Below are 21,915 nucleotides of genomic sequence, written 5' to 3' on the forward strand. Positions count from 1 at the left end.
GCGCAGTATTGGATCATCCTTGTGGAGAATTCCTTGGCCGATTCGCCGGGTTGTTGCCTCTGGTTTTGGTCTATATGATCAGGACCCCTTTCTGTGAGGCCCCCACTTTTTGCAAGTTGAGTTGTCTGCTCCTGTGTTTCTGCAAAAAAAAATTCTAATGAGGGAGGTTGCCGTGTTGCTAGGCAACACTTCATCTCCGTGCTCGCCCCAGCACCTGGAGTCAGGCACGTCCATTCCTGCTGGAAGCTGGTGGGGAGCAAGTCAGGCAGGAGCTTCTCCACCTTCCGGATCCCTGGGCAGGACCTGCCTGACGGGATGGGACTGAGGGCAGGGTGAGGAGGGGAGAGGCCACAGTTCACCAGGAGAAGCAAGGATCCTGAATAGAAGGAGGAGCAGGTGTGTGAAAGAGAAAGGTTTGAAAGACCAACCCTAGTGGCATCTGGTCCTTAGGGTGCCACCATCCCTAATTCATCTATAACCCTAAGACAAGGGTCGGCAAATTCTTTCTGTGAAGAGTCCGAATGTCAGTATTTGGAGCTTTGTGGCCATAGCACCTCTGTCACAGCCACTCAACTCTGCCATCACAGGGCAGCCGCAGCTGTTTAAGTATGTAGACCAAGCAGCAAGGCTGTATGTCAATGAAACTTTATTTATGAAAGCAAGTGGCAGGATGGGTTTGGTCTGTAGGCCATGCTTTGCCAACTGCTGACCTAAGGTTTTGGATGTTCAGGAGGTAAGGCTCAGAGATTGTACCCTCCCTGAGCCTCAAGCCTCAAGGAGACCCCCACCTCCCAAAGGGAGAGATACTTCTTTCCACCAACAGCAGCTGCCTCCCAGCAGTACTTTGAGGCTTTTGCTCATCACAAGAGCATTGTGGGAGCACCCGCTTCTGCTTCAGGGTGACCCAGAGCCATTGACTCCCACTGCTGGCACATTCTGTGGCCATCTGTCTGTGGTCGCTGGGGAAAAAGAGAGCCCTGAAGATGACCTTCCTTTCTTCCACAGACACCCAGTTCCTGTTATCCCTTCTCCCCCCATAAAAGTACCTTAGGAGCTATTGACTGGACATCAGGAAAGAGATGACAATTAGGTGGGAAAAGTAAAAGGCTGCAGAAACGTAGGAGCAGATAGCCAAACAGAGGAAAGAAAAATGAAGAAACAGGACAGGATGGTCTCCTTGGAAGAAGGGTCATGAGTCACAGGAGGGAACCGGAATGCAGCCAGGCCACCATGCCACAAACTCCAGGGAGTACCATTGCATTTGTCATCTGGGTAGATGACGCCCCCAGGTTTGTGCAGTGCACAGCTGAGTGTGGCATACCCAGCTCTACAGTAACATATGCTTGGATGTCCTCCTGAGATCAGCACTGGGCTTGGGCTGGTTTAAACATGCATCTAAATACACCGTTTGGAACTGGAGGGAGTTGTCGGAAAGCAAAGTGAGTCAGGAGTAAAGGGACCACCAGCCTGTGTTTTGGCTGGCGCGAACCTCAGAGCACTTCCCATTTTCAGCTCCAGCAGATGTGGCCAAGCCAGGTCTTGCCTTATTATCCCATTTTCCAAGAGACGCTGGCCACTCAGATTTTCTTGTGTAAAGGAAAAGACCTTGTGCTTTTCCACTGTTGGCAACAAATTCAGATTTCTATCTTAAATACACCCATGAGCCAGATTAGCCAATGAACTTCCAATTCTCCACCAATGACTGAGCTGTGTTACCTGTGTCTAGAATTTAGGGTTCATCAGCCAGCATGCCTTATCAGACATAGGCTGGAGAGTATGTATCATGAGCTTTAAAATAGTCACCAAACTGAAAATGTTTCTCAGATTGAGGAGGTTCTCAGTCTCGTGGAGAAGTTTCCATCAAAGAGAAAGTGGGATCCTCCGAGACTGGTTACCAAAGGCGGGCATCCGTGGCCTGCTGGCTCATCAGTATCCATGGCAGCAATGTGCCCCTGAAGCCCTGTAGTTTGGCTACGAGAGGGGTTCCATGCATGGAAGCTACATGTGTAGGAAATGACACACCCAGGTCCCAGCCTTCTAGACGTCTCTTCAGCTTGCATTTCTTTTCCCTCCTCTAGATCTTCCTGGTTCGTAAATCCACCAAAATGCAGAAGAAAGTCCTCTGCCTTCGCCTGCCCTGTGAATTTGGAGTCCCACTCAAGGAATTTGCCATAAAGGAAAGCACATACAGTAAGTGGTCATCAGGTGGTGAGGTCCCGGGGAAGTGAGATCTTTAAGTAAGTGGAGGGGGAGAGGGCCTGCGACTTGAAGATGGACAGACATGGGTCTGAATCCCAGAGCTGTCACTTATCCCCTGTAGATAACCTAGCACAGGAGCCTCGGTTTTCTTATCTGTGTAATAGGATGGTGGTGACCTCAGAGAGCGGTTGACAGTTCAGTTACACAGCCTGTGTGCAAGGTTCGCAGTCTATTGCCTGGCACATGACAGGGCCTCACAGAGGCTAGTTTCCCAGTTACACCGGGCGTGGTCCCCAGGTTTGCTGATGGCTAAGCTGAAGGACAGGCTGCATGACAGTGTTTTTTTTTGGGATCTCATGCCAAAGTGTGTCTGCACAGCCCTTGAATAGCCCTAGAGGGGATTGTCCCCTCTAGGCCATCCTTGTACAGTGCTCTATAGGGGCAGCTGGTCATAGGCTGAATCCAGCTCTTTGGACTGGCTGAAATTTTGGAGGGAGAGAATCAGGAGTATTGGTTTCTTTCTGCTAATCTATGGTCCCTGGAAACATGAAGTCTTTGGGAGGTCAAGTTTTCAAGGAAAAGGGGAACACACAATCCTGATGCCCTGTGAACCTCCCAGTGAAATAAGAAGGTGGACCTACAGCCCCAAGGGGGAGGCCTCTCTCAGCCACAGGTGAGCGAGCCCAGGTATGAAGGCCAGTTTGGATGCCATTGACTGTTCAATAAGCCAATGTAGACCAGATGCTCATTGTAAGCTGAGCAGCCTTAGTCCCTGTCTTTGAAGGGACCGAAGGTCCTGAGACTGATTTGGGGGCAGATACAGGCTTCCACTCAGCCTGGAGTTCAGAGTCTTACTGAGCCAAATATCTATTAACTGGGCCTGGAGGAGATGTTTCTGGCCCCAGCGGAACTTGCCAGCCCCTGTGTGATCTACGACTGGCCTCAGGTCAGTTGTAGTTGGGGTCTTATGATGTTTACCCCGAGGCCTCTTCCAAGGTCGCTGACGTCAGGAAAAAGCTCCCACGTGCAGAGTCATCTGAGCAGTCACTGAGCTTGGCTAATGATCTGCCTAATGTAAATAATGATCTTATTTACATTAGGAGGGAATCAAAAGGTAGATTTCAAACCCACCCTCTGAAAGACAATAAATTAAATATTAAGTGAAAAAGGGCGATGCTGAGTTGGCTTTTTAAAGTCAGCTAGCCAAGAAGTGATAAATCTAAGTGGTTTTTAAATCCCTTCTAACGTCCACAGTTGAAAAAGCTGGTGTAAAACTCAACATTCAAAAAACTAAGATCACGGCAACCAGTCCTATCACTTCATGGCAAATAGATGGGGAAAAAGTGGAAACAGTGACAGATTTTATTTTCTTGGACTCCAAAATCACTGCGGACAGTAATTGCAGCCATGAAATTTAAAAACTCTTGCCCCTTGGAAGGAAAGCCATTTCAAACCTAGACAGTGTATTAAAAAGCAGAGATCGCTTTGCTGACAAAGGTCTGTCTAGTCAAAGTTATGATTTTTCCAGTAGTCATGCACGGAAATGTAAAGTTGGACCATAAAGAAAGCTGAGCGCCAAAGAGTTGATGCTTTTGAACTGTGGTGCTGGAGAAGTCTCTTGAGAGTCCCTTGGACTTGAAAGGAGATTCAACCAATCAATCTTAAAGGAAATCAACCTTGAATATTCACTGGAAGGACTGATGCTGAAGCTGAAGCTCCAATACTCAGGCCACCTGATGCAAAAAACCAACTCATTGGAAAAGACCATGATGCTGGGAAAGATTGAGGGTGAAAGGACAAGATGGTTGGATGGCCTCAGCAACTCAATGGACATAAATTTGAGCAAATTCCAGGGGATAGTGAAGGACAGGGAAGCCTGGCGTGCTGCAGTCCATGGGGTCACAAAGAGTCGGACAACTTAGTGAATGAACAACAACTCCCACAGTTTACCGTGATAAGTCAGCTTGCAAATTTCACCCACCTTCCCCTCCTACAATAAGTACAGTTAGTGTTTTGTATTTAAACTTCTCTTGTTGTTCGTCTGAGATCCCTCCCTGGCTGCATGATTTTCCTCCCTGTTTTGCGAAGATCTTTATCACTTCTCTGGTTTTAAAGTAGCTGAAAGAGCTAGTCTGCCTAGTCTGAGCAAAACATTAACCTGCCTATAACTGGTTACCACAGGCCTCCCATGATGACCCCTTCCTGGGCAGGGTCTACCTTCTTTGTAAGGAAGGGCTGGCCTTAAAAACATAGATATTTTTGGACTTTGCTGGTGGTCTAGTGGCTTAGACTCCATGCTCCCAATGCAGGGGGCCCAGGTGTGATCCCTGGTCAGGGAACTAGAACCCACATGCTGCAACTGAAAGGTCACATGCCTCAACTAAAGCTCCTGCATGCCCACAACTAAGACCCAGCACAGCCCAATAAATAAATATAAAAACAAAACAAAAAAACCCCAAACCTCATAGCTATTTCGTCATAACATCTGGACAGTGTTTTGCATAATAAGTGCCAACTTATATCTGCATAGAACTGCTTTCAAAGAAGTTACTCCCTTAAATTGCACTACCCACTACTCTCCTTCTGGAAGACAAGGGAAGTATAATTATTGTCCATTTTACAGATGAGAAAACCAAGAGCAGAGATGTTAACCTACCCAAGTTCGTTCCCTTTTACTCCACAATTGTGGTACATATGTGTATGTTTCTCTTTCTGTGTCTGTCAGGGTATATGTGTAGGGGTAGTAAAGAAATAGTAAGTAAGTGAAATAATACAACACAAGCAAGTCACAAGCAAAATAAATGAGGATTTGGAAGGGAGAGAAACTCATCTGAAGTTAGGGAATCCTCACAGAGCTGAAGCCCTTTGGAGAATTTCTGGAAGAAGAGCTGCCAGGGTGGTGTTTCAGCCAAGACAGTGTAAGGAGTGGTTGGCAAATACATGAATTTTTGAAGTCGAGCCACTCTCTCTGTTCCATCATTTGGAAGATTTACAGAATGGCACACCATCTTGCCAGAATACTTCTTTGTTGGAAGGTTGCACACTTAGTGAAGGCAGTGGGGTGGGGCGGGGGCTCTCGAAGTAAATCAATTTTAGCATCTTTCCTGCAGAGTTGAACCCAAGCTGATGTATGGGAACCTGTGTTATCCTCCAGGCTTCACGCTCCTTCTGCCTTTTGTCTTAACCACAAGTGGCGCATTTGTGATCCAGGAGGTCCAGCCCGGGAGAGTCAAGGGCTTGGGGGGGCCTTGGTGTCCCCCTACGCCCTGCCTCCTGCTAGCCTCTCGCTCCAGCCCATCTGACCCTTTTACTCTGCCGTTTTGCATCTTGAACTTTAGAAAAAAGATAGTTGTGTAATTTGAGTCTGGGCTGCTCTGTTTACCAAGCACTGGAGCACGTGCTCCGATGAGTCAGGGGCTGGACTTGTGGGCTGCCTACCCTTCCCTGGCCTGTCTCCCATGACCATGCGTCCTCCGTACAGCTGGTTCCCATCAGGCATGCGGGAGTCGGTCAGGGAGCCCGGAGATGCTCCTGCCCTCCCAGCCAGCAACATCGAGGGCCTTTCCTTTCCCAGGATGCACTCGGGGACACTCAGCTGGTTTCCGAACTCTCTCTTTTCCAGCCTTTTCCCTGGAAGGCTCAGGAATCAGCTTTGCGGATTTATTCCGGCTCATTGCTTTCTACTGCATCAGCAGGTAAGGCTCCGTTTGTCTCCTGATGTCAAGCCGCTGCTTGGCGACTGCACTGTCACCAGCCCCCAGGTTTCTTCATTCACCCCGGGCAGGGGGCTCCGGAGGGCTTGTCAGCTATTGGGTGTCCCTGGAAGGATTGGCCCCTGAGGTCAAAGGGTCCCCAGGCCCCCCTGTGCCAGGCTTAAATGACTGCCCTGGCCACTGTAAATGTAAAATCACACTCACGTAGAAAGGGACCTGTGATACAAACCTGTCATGTTTAAAGACCCTAATATTCCTCATGGATGGAACTAAGAGTGTCACACGGAATGAAGTAAGTCAGACAGAAAAGCAGAAACATGGTGTGACAACCGTACATGTGAAATCTAAACAGAAATGATACAAATGAACTTACAAAATAGAGACTCACAGACTCACAGACTTAGAGAAGGAACCTATGGGTGCTGGGGGGAGGGGGGAGTGGAAGGGATAGTTAGTGCGTTTAGGTTGGACATGTACTCAGTGCTATATTTAACTGGATAGGGAACTTCTCTGCTGGTCCAGTGTCTAAGACTCTGTGCTCCCAATGCAGGGGGCATGGGTTCAATCCCTGGCTGGGGAACAAGATCCCACATGCTAAAATAAAAACCCAGTACAGCCCAATAAATAATTTAAAAAAAAAAAGAATAAACTGGATAACCAACAAGGATCTTCTGTATAGCACAGGCAACTCTGCACAATGTTTTGTGGCAGGCTGGATAGGAGGGGAGTTTGGGTGAGAACGGATACATGTGTGTGTGTTAGTGAGTCCCTTCGCCTTTCATCTGAAATTATCACAACATTGTTAATTGGCTACACTCCAATCCAAAAAAAAAACTCCTCTGGGATTGGAACACATAGGTTTTCAAGGCAGGGGCCTTCCGTGTCCTCCTTTGCCTGGCAAAGCAATATATCCTTTTCTACTTCAAAATAAATCAAGATCCTAATGTTTCTGAAAACTCCCCAGTAGATGCAGTTCATCTAGAATTGTGGGTGCCTTCAGCCCCTAAATCTTGCATCCCTCTCCTTTAGGCCCACTGGGTACCCCTGTCTTTTTTGTAACTAAAGGGACTGTTTCAGTCTACATGAAGCTAAGCCCCAAACCCCTATGTTAACAAGTGTCAGGAGGGCACAAATTGGGAAAGTCTTTCTTTCTTTCTTTTCTTGTGAGCCACCCCAGTTTCTCAAATCAAGGATTCTTTCTGTGAATCAGGATCGAAACACATTGTCTGCAGAGGCTGACATTGCTCCCTCTCAGGTAGCCTGGCTTGGGGCGGGGCAGGGGCGGGGGGCGGTCCCTGGGCTTTTCTGCTCATCTGTTGCAGCTGACAGAGCAGAGATGAGCGTGTGTTCCTGGGGTGTTTTGCAAAAGATACTTCTCATCCCCGTCCCACCCGTGGCTGAGAAGTCTATTTGGAATCGGGTTATTTTATATTAATTTAATATGTGGGCTGTTTCTCAAAAACTGAGTTAGATGTTTGTTGCACCTGTTGGACCAGACCCTTGGTGGGGCTGGGTGGTAGAGGAGGCCCAAGCTGTCCACTCCCGGAGGTCCGCAGACCAGGCCAGCCGAAGCCACGGTCAGCAGCCTGATGGGCATGTACTTTCAGAGGGGCAAAAAACAGGGCTTTTACACCCCTGAATGGGACTGACCGGGACCCTGTGAGCACCCTGCAGGGGCCACCACCTGCCCGGGTGTGAGGGGATCCACCCAATTGAGTAGGGCAGTGCAGAAGCCCCCACGTCCCCAGGCATGCCCACCTGCTGTAGCACGAGCCCCTGAGAGTGGCTGTCAAACTGGCTGTGGGCCAGAGGCAAGGTTGGCCTGCGTTTGCACGGCATAGTTCACATCTTGATGGGCCCGCTGTTGTTATGAAAGGTAGTCCCACCTAGGCTCTGTGACAGCCTAGAGGGCTGGGATGGGGTGGGAGGAGGGAAGGAGGTCCAAGAGGGAGGGGACATATGTGTCCCTATGGCTGATTCATGTTGCTGTATGGCAGAAACAACACAATATTGTAAAGTAATTATTCTTCAATTAAAACTAAATAGGTTTAAAAAAAAGATCGTCCCACCCAGAAAACAGAATTTGGCAGCCTGAGAAATATATCATCTCTGCCATCAGTGGTCATGGTAGACTGGGTACCACTGTCCAGGGCCATTGGATGACTGGAGGGGACAGAGTCCATAGAAGCCTTGGTGGCCTACACACATGATGTCAAGACAGGCGCTCATAGGCAGACCCCTCTGTTGACATTTTGTGATCAATAGCCAGTCTGCTCCTCTTTAGAAGAAACTACACATGGAGTAAAAACAAAATTAAAAAATAAAACGAGTACTCGAGAGTAACACTCTCGAGTGAAACATTTTTAACAAAGGTGACTTTATTTTGTCTATCTTGAGAGTTTTAGAGCCAGGGTGTAGGTGAGAAGGAGGCGCCCCCTTTTGTGTGTGTATGTGAGGAGGGGCTGGGTTGTCCCCTTGGCCGGCTCGGCGAGAGAGGACTCACAAACAGCATCTAATTTTCTAGTAGATCAAAGCCTAAAACCACCCATGAGTGAATGACAGGTGTGGTTTCCTGCCATCTCTGTCATTAAGGAAAACCAAAACCAATCATGCGATGTTTTAGGCTCTAGGTACTGTGCTGGGCAAAGTAAAATCTTAAAATAAACATAGGTTCATTTTTGTTTGGGGCTTCCCAGGTGACTCAGTGGTAAAGAACCCGCCTGAGTCAGACAATACATGGTTTTCCTCCTAGATCGTCTAAAGAAAGTAGGTTTTCATGAAGTGTGCAAGTCATGGAAACATATATTTGCATGATACTTTGGTGTTACAAAGTTCTGGTTCTTGTTAGCCTTCATTTAAGATAATCATCAGGGCCATGACCTCTCCTGGGTCAGGCAGCAGCTCTTACACAAATGCTGTGTCCCCTGACACTCCACCTGCTTCATACAGAGCAGATGCACGGGGACAAGTAGAGGGAGGTGATCATAGCATCTAGGGGCAGAAGGGTCTGCTGGAAGCAGGATGTGACCCTGGCTTGACAGCCTGGAAAGAGGAGCCTCTTGACTGCCAGCTCCTAATATTTATGTGAGCCCTCGTAACCCTGTTACACTCTATTCATGTTTTGCTCTTTTCGTAGACCTTACTAATTTGTTATTCATTGTCAACAGCCTCAAGGGCTCCAAGATTCTCCAGTCATCCAGATTTAACCTGCTGCAGCCCAGAGTGTTGCCCAGTGTTACTGTAAATGACAAGTTGTTTGGTGTAGTTACTTTCTTCAGTGGAAATATCCAGAGCGTCTTGTGCAGACAGAACACAGACACTTCAAGCGTTGCCCTCCCACACTTCATGGCAGGCATGGGAGGGGAGGGGTCTCCTTGCTGTTTTTCATACACCCCAGACACTCTCCCACCCCAGGGCCTTTGCACCTGCTGTTCCCTCTGCCTGGAATGTGAGGCCAACTCTCATACTTGAACCCTCTTTATTTTTCTGCTTTTGTGCTTTATTTTTATCCATGGAGCACATCCGCTTCTCATAGATTCTATGAATTGCGTTATTGTTCTCTGTCTGCTGGCATCCACTGGAGTGACGCTTCATGCAGGTGTGGACTTTGTTTTGTTCGAAGCACCTAGAACAGTGTCTGGCACATTGTGGATTACCATAGACTTTGCTGGATGAATGAATGAATTCTTTCTTTGTAAGATCAATAACATCAATGGGGGGAAAAAAAAGTCCTTTCCTGAGAAGTCATTATTGTCATTGCACATTCATTCATCTATTTATTTGAAGCACACTCTCTCCTATCTGTATCAGGCCAAGCTGTGTGCTGAGCCCCATTTAGATTTCACCAGTGCTGAGAGCATGACCCTAATCCTTGTGTCTAAGTGTTAGTCTCTCAGTTGTGTCTGACTCTGTGACCCCATGGACTGTGGCCCTCCAGGTTCCTCTGTCCAGGGGATTCTCCAGGCAAGAATACTCGAGTGGGTTGCCATTTCCTTCTTCAGGGGATCTTCCTGACCCAGGGATTGAACCCAGGTCTCCTAGCATTGCAGGTGGAGTCTTTACCATCTGAGCCACCAGGGCAGCCTAGGTCCTTGTGTATGAAGATAAGCAAATGTTTCTCAAGTCTGGCTTTGCCCTTTTGGAGAAGGCTGCTGCTGCTGCTAAGTCACTTCAGTCGTGTCTGACTCTGTGTGACCCCATAGACGGCAGCCCACTAGGCTCCGCTGTCCCTGGGATTCTCCAGGCAAGAACACTGGAGTGGGTTGCTATTTCCTTCTCCATTTGGAGAAAGCAGGAGGTCACGGTGGTGACGCTATGCTCTGGCCATGGCAGGATCCTTTTGCAAGCCCAGCTCCTTCCTCTTGGGTCTGCTGGTCTGCAGTGCTGCAGTGCGTGTGTTTCCTGGTCCACACATGGCACCAGACTGTTTAGGGGCAGGGCTGTCACATGAGTTCCTTTAGTTTTGCTTTTCTGCTCAAAGTGTGATCCAGGGGCAGGGAGCTTGGCAGAAATGCCACAGCTCCAGCCTCACAAGACCCCCAGGGATTCAGGCACACATCACAGTTAGACAAACACTACCTGAAGACTCAAGAGGAAGGTCTGCCACCAGCACACAAAGGACAGTGTTTGGGCTCCAGCTGGAACCCCTCACAAGTAAAATCAACAGACGTTCACTGAGAACCTACTATGGGAAAGGTAGTAGGTAACACATCTCAGTTTAGGATCACACATTCCCACCCAGGGAGTTGGGGTCCAACATCCAGAGCAGGTAGCAAATTGATACCTAATGTTTTATTTGCATGACGGATCAACCATCATAGTCAGTGAGTCCAATATTAACTCTAGATACAGTTTAGCTGCACGGCATCTTCACTGTTGATCTGGAACCAGGAACTCAGTCTGTCCTGCTTATGTTAACATGGGCAGGAGTCATGACCCGCCCAATGCGGTCACCAGTCAAGACAAGTCCAGTTGGATATGATGCGATGTTGAAATAGTTTAAGCTGTAGATAAATAACAGGGACCTACTGCACAGCACAGGGCACTGTATTCAATATCTTGTAATAACCTGTAATGGAAAAGAATCTGGAAAAAGACTATATATGTGTATAAAAGTGAATCACTTTGCCATATATCGGAAACACTGTAAATCAACGATACTTACAAGAAAATAAAATACTTTCAGCTGAAACCTTTCTAGGATGGAAATGAAAGCAAGAGACAGAAATGAGACGTGTAATCATGTGTATTCTCTCTTTTGAAAAATCAGGGACGTCCTGCCATTTACCTTGAAGTTGCCTTATGCCATTTCAACAGCCAAGACCGAGGCTCAGCTTGAAGAACTCGCCCAGCTGGGACTAAGTAAGTGGGTGCCCTTGCCCAGTCTCCTGTCATGCATGGGTGGAGCAGAGCCAGTGGCCCGTGATACATTGTTGCATCAGAATGTAACCCTCACCTCCATGGCAGAACTTCAGGAGGCCCTGAGTCACAGCTTTTGAGAGTCTTTTTCTAAGTCAAGCATTGAACCAGCTCTCAGAGGCAGGTGCTGGGTTTGCCTGGGGAGCTCCCCACAATTCTCCTATTGATGAGTTTGAGCTCCCCCAAATGTCCGGCGAGTGTCTGTCATAGGTCCTGCCTTTCTATGGCATCTTGCTGGGGAATGGCCGTGCCTGATGGACAGGGAAGTCCAGTGCGGGCACCTCCCCTGCTTGAGTTGTATTCTAGAACACACGGCGTTGACGGCACTTCTGTGCTTGAGGAATCTAGCTGCACGGGCTTCCAGGGAACATCTGTCTCAGTTCCTCTCTGTCTCAGTTCCGGCCCCGGTGTTCTCGGCCACACCCCTCACCCTGCCCTGCATCCCCACCCCGGCCAGCCAGATGTTCGCTTCCCCTCGTGCCCCTCAACCCAGCCCCATGCTGGGCGGTGGATGGTAGGGGCTCAGGACACACCACTCCCCCAACGTCACTTCTGGGTCCTGTTGCTCTGGGGAATCTGTGTGCATTTGACTTTCACACAGACACACACACACACAATGTTTTCCTCCTTGATGAGAAAGGGGAATTCTCTTAAGATTTCAGGGCTCCATACTTCAGATAGATGAACAACCAGGCCATGGTATTTGAGTGAGAGTTTGGGATTCAGAAGTGCAAGTCCCGGGATTCTTAGAACCTAAGAAACTGTGATACTTGACCCAGCAAATAAGAAATGTCCTTCCTTGGGCACTTTTTCCCCTTATCTAAAGAATTTGTTCTGAAGGGGGTGCCATTGCCAGGGGAGCCTGCAGAATTCACAGAGAAGCCTGGAGTTAAGAGTCATGGTCCCCTCTGAAACCTAGATTGCCTCAGAAGAATTGCCACATGCATCCAAGGCCTGCCTGATGGGCAGCTGGGTCGCAGGACAAGGAAGCAGAGTCCTGGTAAAAATAACAGGGCCACATAAGTGTCCCTGCTGAAAAGTCATGCCATCTCTGCCAATGAGCTTTATACACCTTGGAGAGAGTTCAAAGCATTTACTGAGTTTAAGGTCACATCACCACCTAGATTCTAGCCCTGCTGAGGACGTGTTCCAGGTCTCTCTCCTCTGGTGACCTCTGTCCACTGGACTCCTAGGTGGGTGATCCACCTGCTATGTGTGCTTCAGGCCAGGGCTTAAGGACTAGAGTATCTGGGGGCAACCCTTGCCCCCTGCAAAGGCTGAGGCAAAAAAAACTGTTCTGGTGGCCACTCACCAGAAGCAAATTTTTTTTAAAAGCGAAAGTATTAATCGCTCAATCATGTCCCAGTCTCTGTGACCCTGTGGACTGTAGCCCACCAGGCTTCTGGGCTCCTCTATCCATGAAGTCTTCAGGCAAGAATACTGGAGTGGGTAGCCTTTCCCTTCTCCTGGGGATCTTCCCAACCCAGGGCTCAAACCCAGGCCTCCTGCATTGCAGGCAGATTCTTTACTGTCTGAGCCACCAGAGAAGCCCATAGATATTCAACGTGTAATTGTTACTGTGCACTTCATTTTGTGAAGAGACATCCCTTTTTAAAACCCTGTACCTCATGTATTTGTTCATCCAACAAGTGTTTCTGGAGGGTCTGCTATATGGCAGCCACAGCAAGGGTTTAGGGATCCATAGGGTCTCTCCCCCTTGCCCACACCCCAGCTTTATAGTCTGTATGGGAACAACACATACACAGGAACTATATGTTCTATATTTGCAAAGTCTTAACAACAGTGACAGTGGGAATTTAAGGAGGCTTAAATTTCAAGTTAGAGCAGCCCTATACTGGCCACTATAAAAATATGTAAGGCCAGCCAGTGCGCACTTTTAAATTTCCTAGTGGTCACATGAAAGAGAATTAAAGGTGCAGTTAATTTTTATAATTTATTTACTATGTGAAATGCTATTTCAGTATATCATCCCTATTTTTTGAAATAGTAATGAAATATTTTACCTTCTTTTTTCCTTGCTAAGTGTTTGAAATCCAGTATATATTATATCCTTACAGCACATTTCTATTCAGCCACTAAATTTTCAGCAAAAATACATGGATCAGTATCTAGAGTCCATTAAATTTACAAGTGAAGAAGTAGTTTCGCATACCCAAGTTCCAGACCTACTTGAGTTTCCCAGTAATGGAACTGTCCGGTTTTACATTTAAATGGGTTTACATGAAATAAGATGGAAAATTGAGTCCCTCGTTGCACAAGCTGGATTTCAAGCGCTCACTGGCCACAGGTGGCTGCTGGCTCCCCTGTTGGACAGCACAGACCTAGAGGGAAGGAAGGACGGCAGAAAGCGGGCAACAGGAGCCAAGGTCAGGGCAAGGCGTGGCAAGGAAAAGGCAGGCCCAGGGCTCCCAGCCTCACCCTCTCTCCAGACCCTGGTGACCAGCCATGCTGGGCCCTTAGGAAAGAAACAGTTTCAGCAAACACAGCAAGGCAAAGCTGTAGAGAGAGCAACCTATTCCAGATGGAAATAACACCGGGTATTTATCAGCACCGCAGCCTCCCTTGATTTGCACGGAAGACCAACCTGTCCGTCCAAGGACGCACAGGCAGGGTGGCTGCAATCACAGCGGTGTGCCCCACTCCGGAGTGTGCTGAGCCGCAGTGGCCATGGCTAGGAGGCTGGAAGATTTGGGAAGAGTGGGCAGCAAACCACAAAGACGGTCGAACTTGCACTTATCCTTGGCCTGAGCCCAGTTGTCCTGTTTTTTTTTTTTTTTTTTTTTGCTGATGGGCCCTATGAGTGCATTTTTCCTCCTTTTGGGTTTTAATGCTGAATGTGTAAAACCCCAGGCAGATTGTGTAATGTCCTCAGGCCCAGCTGCTCGTCCTGCCCATTAAAGGGGAACTGTGGGCCCTGGGGGGCGGAGGAGGGCACCCCAGGATAAGGGGATCCATCGGAAAGGGTGCTGCTGCTGGGCAGGCAAGCTCCCTCTTGGTGGAGCAAGTGCCCCCCCCCACCCCCACCCCGGACCCCTTCCCCCTCCAGCCTTCTCCCAGCTCCCACTGTTCCTTTTTTCTCACCTGGGTGAGGGCTGGGCCCGCTGTAGACAACAGCCAAGCCATTTCTCAAGAGCCTTGAAGCCCAAAGCCTCCCGAGCCTTCCTGGGAGCCTGCAGCTGGGCCTGGCAGTATTTCCAGCCCTTCCAGTAAAGGAATGCAGTTAAAAGCAAAGAGAGAGAGAGAGAAAGGAAAACACCACACTCCAGTGTAGCACCTCCCCTCCAAAGCCATGCATTGCCAGGCAAGTGTGCTGTTTGTGATGGACCGGCCGAGTGCACTGTATTTACATTCTTGTGTTCACTGATAATGACTTTCAGATTTTTGGAGCTCTCCAGCTGACAACAAACCCCCAAACCCTCCACCTCCCCATAGGCCTCCCTCCTCCGACGGCGGCTACGACGATGGCGTGGGTCCGGCCTCCTCGCGTCAGCTCTGCCTGATAAATGGAGTGCATTCTATAAAAACCAGGACGCCCTCGGAACTGGAGTGCAGCCAGACCAACGGGGCCCTGTGCTTTATTAATCCCCTCTTCTTCAAAGTGCACAGCCAGGACCTCGGCGGGGGCCCCCGGCGGCCCTGCACCCGGACTCCCGACGCGGATGGCACCGAGAGGCCTCGGTCCCCGCCGCCCAGGCCCCCGCCGCCCGCTATTCATAGTCAGCCAGCCGGCCCCCAGCTGGCCGGGCCCGCGGCGCCCCCGGCCGGCATGCCGGAAACCGTCGCCCTGCACCAGCCCGGGGACGCGGCGCGGCTTGGAGCGAAACCCACCCCCGTGCCTCCACCCCGGCTCAAGAAGCAGGCGTCTTTCCTCGAGGCGGAGGGCGGCGCCAAGACCTTGACCGGCGGCCGGCCTCGCCCGGAGCCCGCGGCGGGCCCGGCGAGCGGCGCAGGGGGGGGGCCTGCCCCGGCGGAGACGGAGGCGGAGGCGGTCCTGGCCTCGGGGGATTGCGCAAGGGCCCGGCGCGCCGCCGCCTCGGCCTCGGCATCCCGGCCCCCGTGGCGCGCGGGCCGCCAGCGGCTGAGTGACATGAGCCTTTCCACTTCCTCCTCCGACTCGCTGGACCTGGACCGCAGCATGCCCCTCTTTGGCTACGAGGCGGACACAAACAGCAGCCTGGAGGACTACGACGGCGAGAGCGATCAGGAGACCATGGCCCCCCCCATCAAGTCCAAGAAGAAGCGGAACAGCTCTTTCGTGCTACCCAAGCTCGTCAAGTCCCAGCTCCGCAAGATGAGCGGCGTCTTCAGCTCGTTCCTGACCCCGGAGAAGCGCATGGTGCGCCGGATCGCCGAGCTGGCCCGCGACAAGCGCACCTACTTCGGCTGCCTGGTGCAGGATTACGTGAGCTTCCTGCAGGAGAACAAGGAGTGCCACGTGTCCAGCACCGACCTCCTGCAGACCATCCGGCAGTTCATGACCCAGGTGAAGAACTACCTGTCCCAGAGCTCCGAGCTGGACCCCCCCATCGAATCGCTGATCCCCGAAGACCAGATAGGTGAGTACCACCTTGCCTTTAAAATACGCGTGTGCGTGTGTAGAATTGCTTATACCTGCTATCGAGAAAAGATATCTGTGGAGAAAAGATATCTGTGGAATTATTTAAAAACAAATTCACAGCAGTAGAAAGAAACTTATGGTTATCAAAGGGGGAAGGGGAGGGAGGGATAGATGAGGAGTTTGGGATTAACACCCCACTGTAGGTAAAAAAGATAAGCAACAAGGACCTACTGTATAGGTAGGACCTATACACTTAACAGTTATAACTTAACAAGGGCCTATATACTTAACAGTTTGGAATAACCTATATGGGAGGAGTCTGAAAAAGAATACATCTGTGTATATCTATATATATGTGTACATATGTGCTCAGTCACTCGTGTCCGACTCTGTGCAGCCCCACAGACTATAGCTAATCAGGCTCCTCTGTCCATGGGATTCTCCAGGCAAGAATACTGGAGTGGATTGCCATTTCCTCCTCCAGGATGTGTGTATGTATACATATCTGAGTCAGTTTACTATACACCTGAAACTAATAGGACTTTGTAAATCAACTATACTTCAATAAAATGACAATATATGTGTCGCCTATGGCCTGGCAGGACAGTGTAGCCTGTGTTAGTTCTCTTGGGTGGTATTTTCTCCGGAGTTCAAAACAGCAACACGCTCCACCCCCTGGGCTGATCTGAACTAGAAACACAGCTTCTTGAAGTTGACTTCATGTTGTATACCTGACTTTGGGGCTGAGCATCAGATTCAGATATGTTTGGCGGAACAACTGATGGGAGCCGCAGATGGGTCTGTTCAGTGGTGGACCATTCTGGTTGCCTGCCCGATTGTGCGCTCTGTGTGGGCCTTGAGGGTCGCCGTGGGGGTTTGTGCCGTACTGGTTGGAAAGTACCCTTTTTTACCCTCAGAGGAGGGCAGAGGCCACGGTGTGCAGCTGGATGAGTTGCCACAGGGAGCAAGCACCGGTGCAGCAGAATATGACAGCATCAAAACCCCCAGGGACCCCCCCTCCTCGCCCCCCTTCTCCCCAAAGGATAACTGCCCTGTGGGCTTCTAATCACAGAATTCAATAAGTTTGGGAGTAAGCAAAAACAAAAAAAAAGTCAAATGGACAAGTTTGTTTTGTGTATCTTTAAAAATAAGTATCGAATTTTGGAGGTCACATGAAAGGTGTTTTCTCCAAAGTCAAGGGGAAATAACTTTCTTTCTAACCTCATTGGAGAGCTGAATTGCTAATAGTTACTTTGGCCAAGGGAAGACTGAATTTGGCAAGACCTCTCTTTTTCCAGGGCTAGAGTCTTAAGGGATTTTTTTTTTTTTTTTAACTTCAGAAGATTGAAGGACAAATTTCAGAGACCTCATTCACTGGGCAGCAGCGATCAAAAAGAGCTACCCAACTTTTCTAGGCCGTTCATAAAGCAAAGCTGGATTCGGCTTCTTTCTGATTGGGTCTGTTTGTGGAAAGTAGTAAACAGCGTGTGGTTTCCCGGTGGTGTCTCCCCGCCTCTCTCTTTCCCCCGGTCTCCTTGAAGTGAGTTTCAGCAGCTTTTTGATTTTCTCACAAAGGAATCAAAGCCTTGTTTGTTTTCCTGTGGCTTGCGCCGGGGTGGGTGGGGCGTGGTTAGAACCCGACTGCTGGAGAGAAAGCTGGAAGGAATGTGCCCCAGGATGTGCCTTGGGGATGGAAATGCATGCCTTCGGGACAACGGAAGAGCGGCCCGGCCCTCTCGGTCCCGCCCCCCGAGCCTGCCTCTCTGGGGAGACCGGCTCAGACCCCGCACCGGCCGGAGAGCCAGGCGGGCGCTGATGTCAGCGCTGGGCTATGTGGCCGCAGTGCCAGCCAGCCCACGGAGACGAGGCTCCTCCCTGGGGCGCCAGGCCTTGCCTTCCTTCCCCGCCGATGCTGTGAGCACCCCCCGGAGCTGCAGGTCCTTTCGGGGGGCGGGGGTGCGGTGGGGTGGGGGGGCGGAGAGAAGCTCTCCTGCTAGCATCTCCGAAGGTGACAGTTCAGATAGGGTATTGCTGTTGGTTGGAGCCCGGATCTCATCTTCTCCAAAGACAGATTTGAATGTGGCCAGCAGTCTTTGACACAAATGCTTTGCTGCTCTGGAAAGATGGAGCTTTCCATCTAAAAATCTAAGGTCATGAGGAGGGAAGCTGACATCCAGGCTGCCTGTCCCAGCGCTGGCAGTAGGCCTTGGCCTCAGCCCTGTGAAGCCGGCATCCGTGCGCCCTGGAGCAAGGCTGGGTTCTGCCAGGTGGAGTCAGCTGTCCAGGGCAATACCGGCCTAGCCTGTGCAGCTTCTGAACTTTCTTCTTTGGATTCAGAGCCTGTTTTTTTGAGGGGACTTCCCTGGTGGCCCAGTGGTTACCTTCCACTGGACCACTGGGGAATGTGGGTTCAACCTTTGGTTGGGGAGCTAAGATCTCATGTGCCTTGTGGGCAGAAACACAAAACATAAAACAGAAGCAATATTGCAACAAATTCAATAAAAAGCTTAAAAATGGTCCACATTAAAAAAAAATCTTATAATTAAAAAAAATTTTTTTTACTTTGTTTATTTGACTGTGCTGGGTCTTTGTTGCTGCACAGGTTCTTCTCTAGTTGTGGCAAGCAGGGGTTACTCTCTAGTTTCGGTGCACGGCTTCTCATTGTGGCAGCTTCTTTTGTTGCAGACCACAGGCTCTGGCGTGCAGGCTAAGTAGTTATGGCACATGGGTTTAGTTCCCGGAGCAGGGATCAAACCCGTGTCTCCTGCATTGGCAGGCAGATTCTTTACCACTGAACCACCAAGGAAGCCCCCCACCACAGTTTATTTTTTTTAAACCCTGTGTTTTGAACCTTACCCCTCTCCCCTGCTGGTGCTTATGTTCATATTTTCTCATAAGAAACTAAGGAGATTGGAAAACATTGTTTAATTGTGTTATACACCTAATAGGACTACAATATTTGTCAATTGTGTCTAAATGAAAGTTACTTTAAACATTTAATTTGTAAATTCAAGGGAATTAGAATAGTAGGCTCACCATTGGTAGAGGCAGCTCAAAGTGCCACTGTCTGCGGATGTGTGGGTGTACCCAGACAACACACTGCCACACTTTTTTATTGTTTGTTTTGTTTAAGCTTTTGCATTAAAGCAGATGCTTCATCATATCTGTTGCTTCATCAATGAAGCCATTATTCTGTTTTGAGAAGTGCAGAGAATGTGCTGGGCTTTTGAAATTAAGAGGAAGGCGAGCCAAAGCAGAAGGTGACCTGAGAAACTCATCACGTGCCGAGTTGTGGGGAAAGATGTGATCCTAATGATTAGAAAACCGGTCCCCTTAAATGTGCCAGTTTAGATTCGGACTCTGGCAAGAAAATGGAGTCTAAATGATCTGTTTTACATATTCCTCACTAGTTTACTAAGACCTTGTTAACACAGTGATTCCTTTGAATTGTGTGATCAACTCACGGTTGGTACCTTTGTGTAGATTTTGTTCTGTTTTGCAAATTCAGGACCGGAGGTCAAGATGTATAAAGTGACTTGTGGAGGGTTATGCTGCTGGTGGGTAGGGGAGATTGGATTCAGCCTGGGTCTCCTCTTGTTTATCAGTTTATTTTCACCAATCTCACTTCCTGGGAGGTTATAATTCACTTTGAATGGATTCACTTTAAATGCCACCCCCAGAATTCCAAACCTCAAATTTCTTCAGAACCGGTGTCAACTGATGCTTGCTTGTAAGGCTTTTCAAGAATACCAGTTGGGTTTCTCTTCTTCAAAAAAAATCTAGTCCTGTCCTCCTTTCCCACAGCTTCTGGGGGAGAGAGTGCTGATTGAGGAGGTGGAAATGGAAAGCCTAGATCTACAGAATTCCATCCTGTCATTAAGGAAGTTGGAGGAGGTATTTCAGTGCTGTAACCCATGTAGAAATCCATCACTCATATGTGAAAAAGAACCATGTGAACACATGTGCATTTAGTTTTTGGATACAATGCTAATCTTCTTCACAAAAGAGTTCTTCAGTTGCACAGAGAAAAGCCAATGAAAAAACCAAATAGCTCTCACCCAACTACCACTTTGTCCATGGGCTCCTGTCGTAGCCCTGTAGGTCAGCACTTGCCAGGTGAGATTGTTATGATAAACAGTCTCAAAGCTGTAAAATTGCCAGCCTAAATGCTGGTGCCCTATTGTAGAGAATTTGACTTCTGTTTAGACTGCTCTTTAAAGCACTGCCACACAAAACCCTGCCGTGTAGAGGTTCTTGAACAGATGTTGGTTGATTGACATCAGCTTTGCTCTCCTGGTAGGAGGATGAGATAAGTTCCCTTTCTACCTAGCTCTCTCTTGATTCCAGGGCCCAGTATCGTGTTTCCCTTGTGGCAAGCTCTCTACCTTCCACTCTGCAGAAGTGGTACGTGCAGGGACAAGCAACTGCTTTAACAAAAGCGTGTATACCATTTGGCATCCTCCTCAAAAGCCCAGGATCTATAACTCATGGACAGAGTTAAGTGTACTCACTCCTGAGTGCCCCGCCCAGTAAGGTATAGACCCTGTGACATCCTTTGTTATCCCAACACTTGCTCCTTATTGGTGGGTTTCACATCACACCACTTCCGCTTCAGTCTCTTTCAACCAATGAGAGAACTTAGTCCCAACTTTCTGGTAGTGAAATCTACACTTTACAGAACTTGTTGCATTTTTGTGGATACTGTTTTGATTTTCTTCGAGCAAAAGAATTTTTACTTCTGATTTGATATTAATCTTAAGGAAATCCCTCTGTTTTCAAGTCTTGTTTCAAGAAAAACAAAATTTTTCCAACTCCCAAAAATTTCATTCAAATTGCACACAAACACTCAACAAATATACAGAGAAGCCAACTGTATTTCTAAAAGTCAGTAATGAAAAACACGATATGGTTTTGCTTTCTTTAGTGGCTGTCAAAATGTATATTTTCTCTGAAGGGTATTAACCATTATTTGAAGAAAAAGTAGCCTTAAACCCAATTCCCACGTATTTCAAAGAGAACATCAATTTACTTACATGAATGTTTTATTTTCTTTATAAAGAAATGTGGTTAAACACCAGAGAGTGTAGTGTGCTTAAGAAAGAAGTCTGAAGTCATTCCTTGAGCTTTAAACAATTAAAACTTCCTTGCTTCATATCATTTTTTTAAATGAGCATTCAAGCCTGGGGATTCCCAGATGGTGCAGTCATAAAGAATCTGCCTGCCAATGCAGGAGAGTGGGTTCAATCCCCTGGGTTGGAAAGATCCCCTGGAGGATGAAATGGCAACACACTCCAGTATTCTTGCCTGGGAAATCTCATGGACTGAGGAGCCTGGCTGGCTACATAGAGTCTCTGATGTCTCAAAGAGCTGGATACGACTGAGCATGCACGAATAAGTCTTACTCAAGCTTCAAAATCTAGCGTGATTTGCTTTGAAGTTTGAATTCAGAGTTTGGTTTAATCCCTTGAGTTATTGCGTTACCTACCTGCTCTGTTTTAGACAGAGTCCTTCTGAAATTCGTAGGCTGAGAGGCATAGTGGTGCCAAGTTAAGAGTTAAGCCACGGTGATTCTGACTTCCGACCTAGTCCTTGCGTCCATGTCACGTGGAAGGAGAGGATCTCTTCGTACATCATCAAAAGGTACAGAGCAGGAGGAAGATCGACCTCTTGCAGCCTAGGGAAAGCACGTCTATATTATTTTTGAAAATTAGTTTAAATAGATAGAAGACCGCCCCTCTTTTCCTGACCATAGCTCAGACTGGACTGTGGATTCAAGTCCCAGCTCTGCTGCCGCTGAGCTGTGTGTGCTTGGTCATGTGTCTTAACCTCTCTGTGCCTCCGTTTCTTCACCTGCCGCAGGCTTACCAAGTACCACTGTGCCCGCTCCACTGACACTCACTTCCCTCCTGGATTTCCAGTACCTGCGGCATTTTCCCGCCAGTCCAGCTTGGATGGAAAGGGGAGGGGGGGAGGATTAATGCTCGCCCCACTCTGGGGAGGCCACCC

The 21,915-nt window shown here is 48.7% G+C and overlaps 1 protein-coding gene across 13 annotated transcripts in view; it reads left to right on the forward strand.

Moving 5' to 3' along the window:
- The window catches only part of RIN2 (Ras and Rab interactor 2), a 211,009-nt gene that overhangs the window by 171,937 nt on the left and 17,157 nt on the right, over positions 1-21,915 (forward strand). For 12 of the 13 annotated variants that reach the window (XM_065921313.1, XM_065921319.1, XM_065921312.1 and 9 more), the window contains 4 exons: positions 2,079-2,190; positions 5,774-5,894; positions 11,182-11,273; positions 14,729-15,907. In XM_065921313.1, coding sequence (XP_065777385.1) covers positions 2,079-2,190; positions 5,774-5,894; positions 11,182-11,273; positions 14,729-15,907 — 1,504 coding nt within the window. The remainder of the gene's footprint in view (positions 1-2,078; positions 2,191-5,773; positions 5,895-11,181; positions 11,274-14,728; positions 15,908-21,915) is intronic. The other variant, XM_065921311.1, reaches the window with a different exon arrangement.

This window comes from Muntiacus reevesi, chromosome 2 (assembly GCF_963930625.1).
Source record: "Muntiacus reevesi chromosome 2, mMunRee1.1, whole genome shotgun sequence".
Lineage (NCBI taxonomy): Eukaryota > Metazoa > Chordata > Mammalia > Artiodactyla > Cervidae > Muntiacus > Muntiacus reevesi.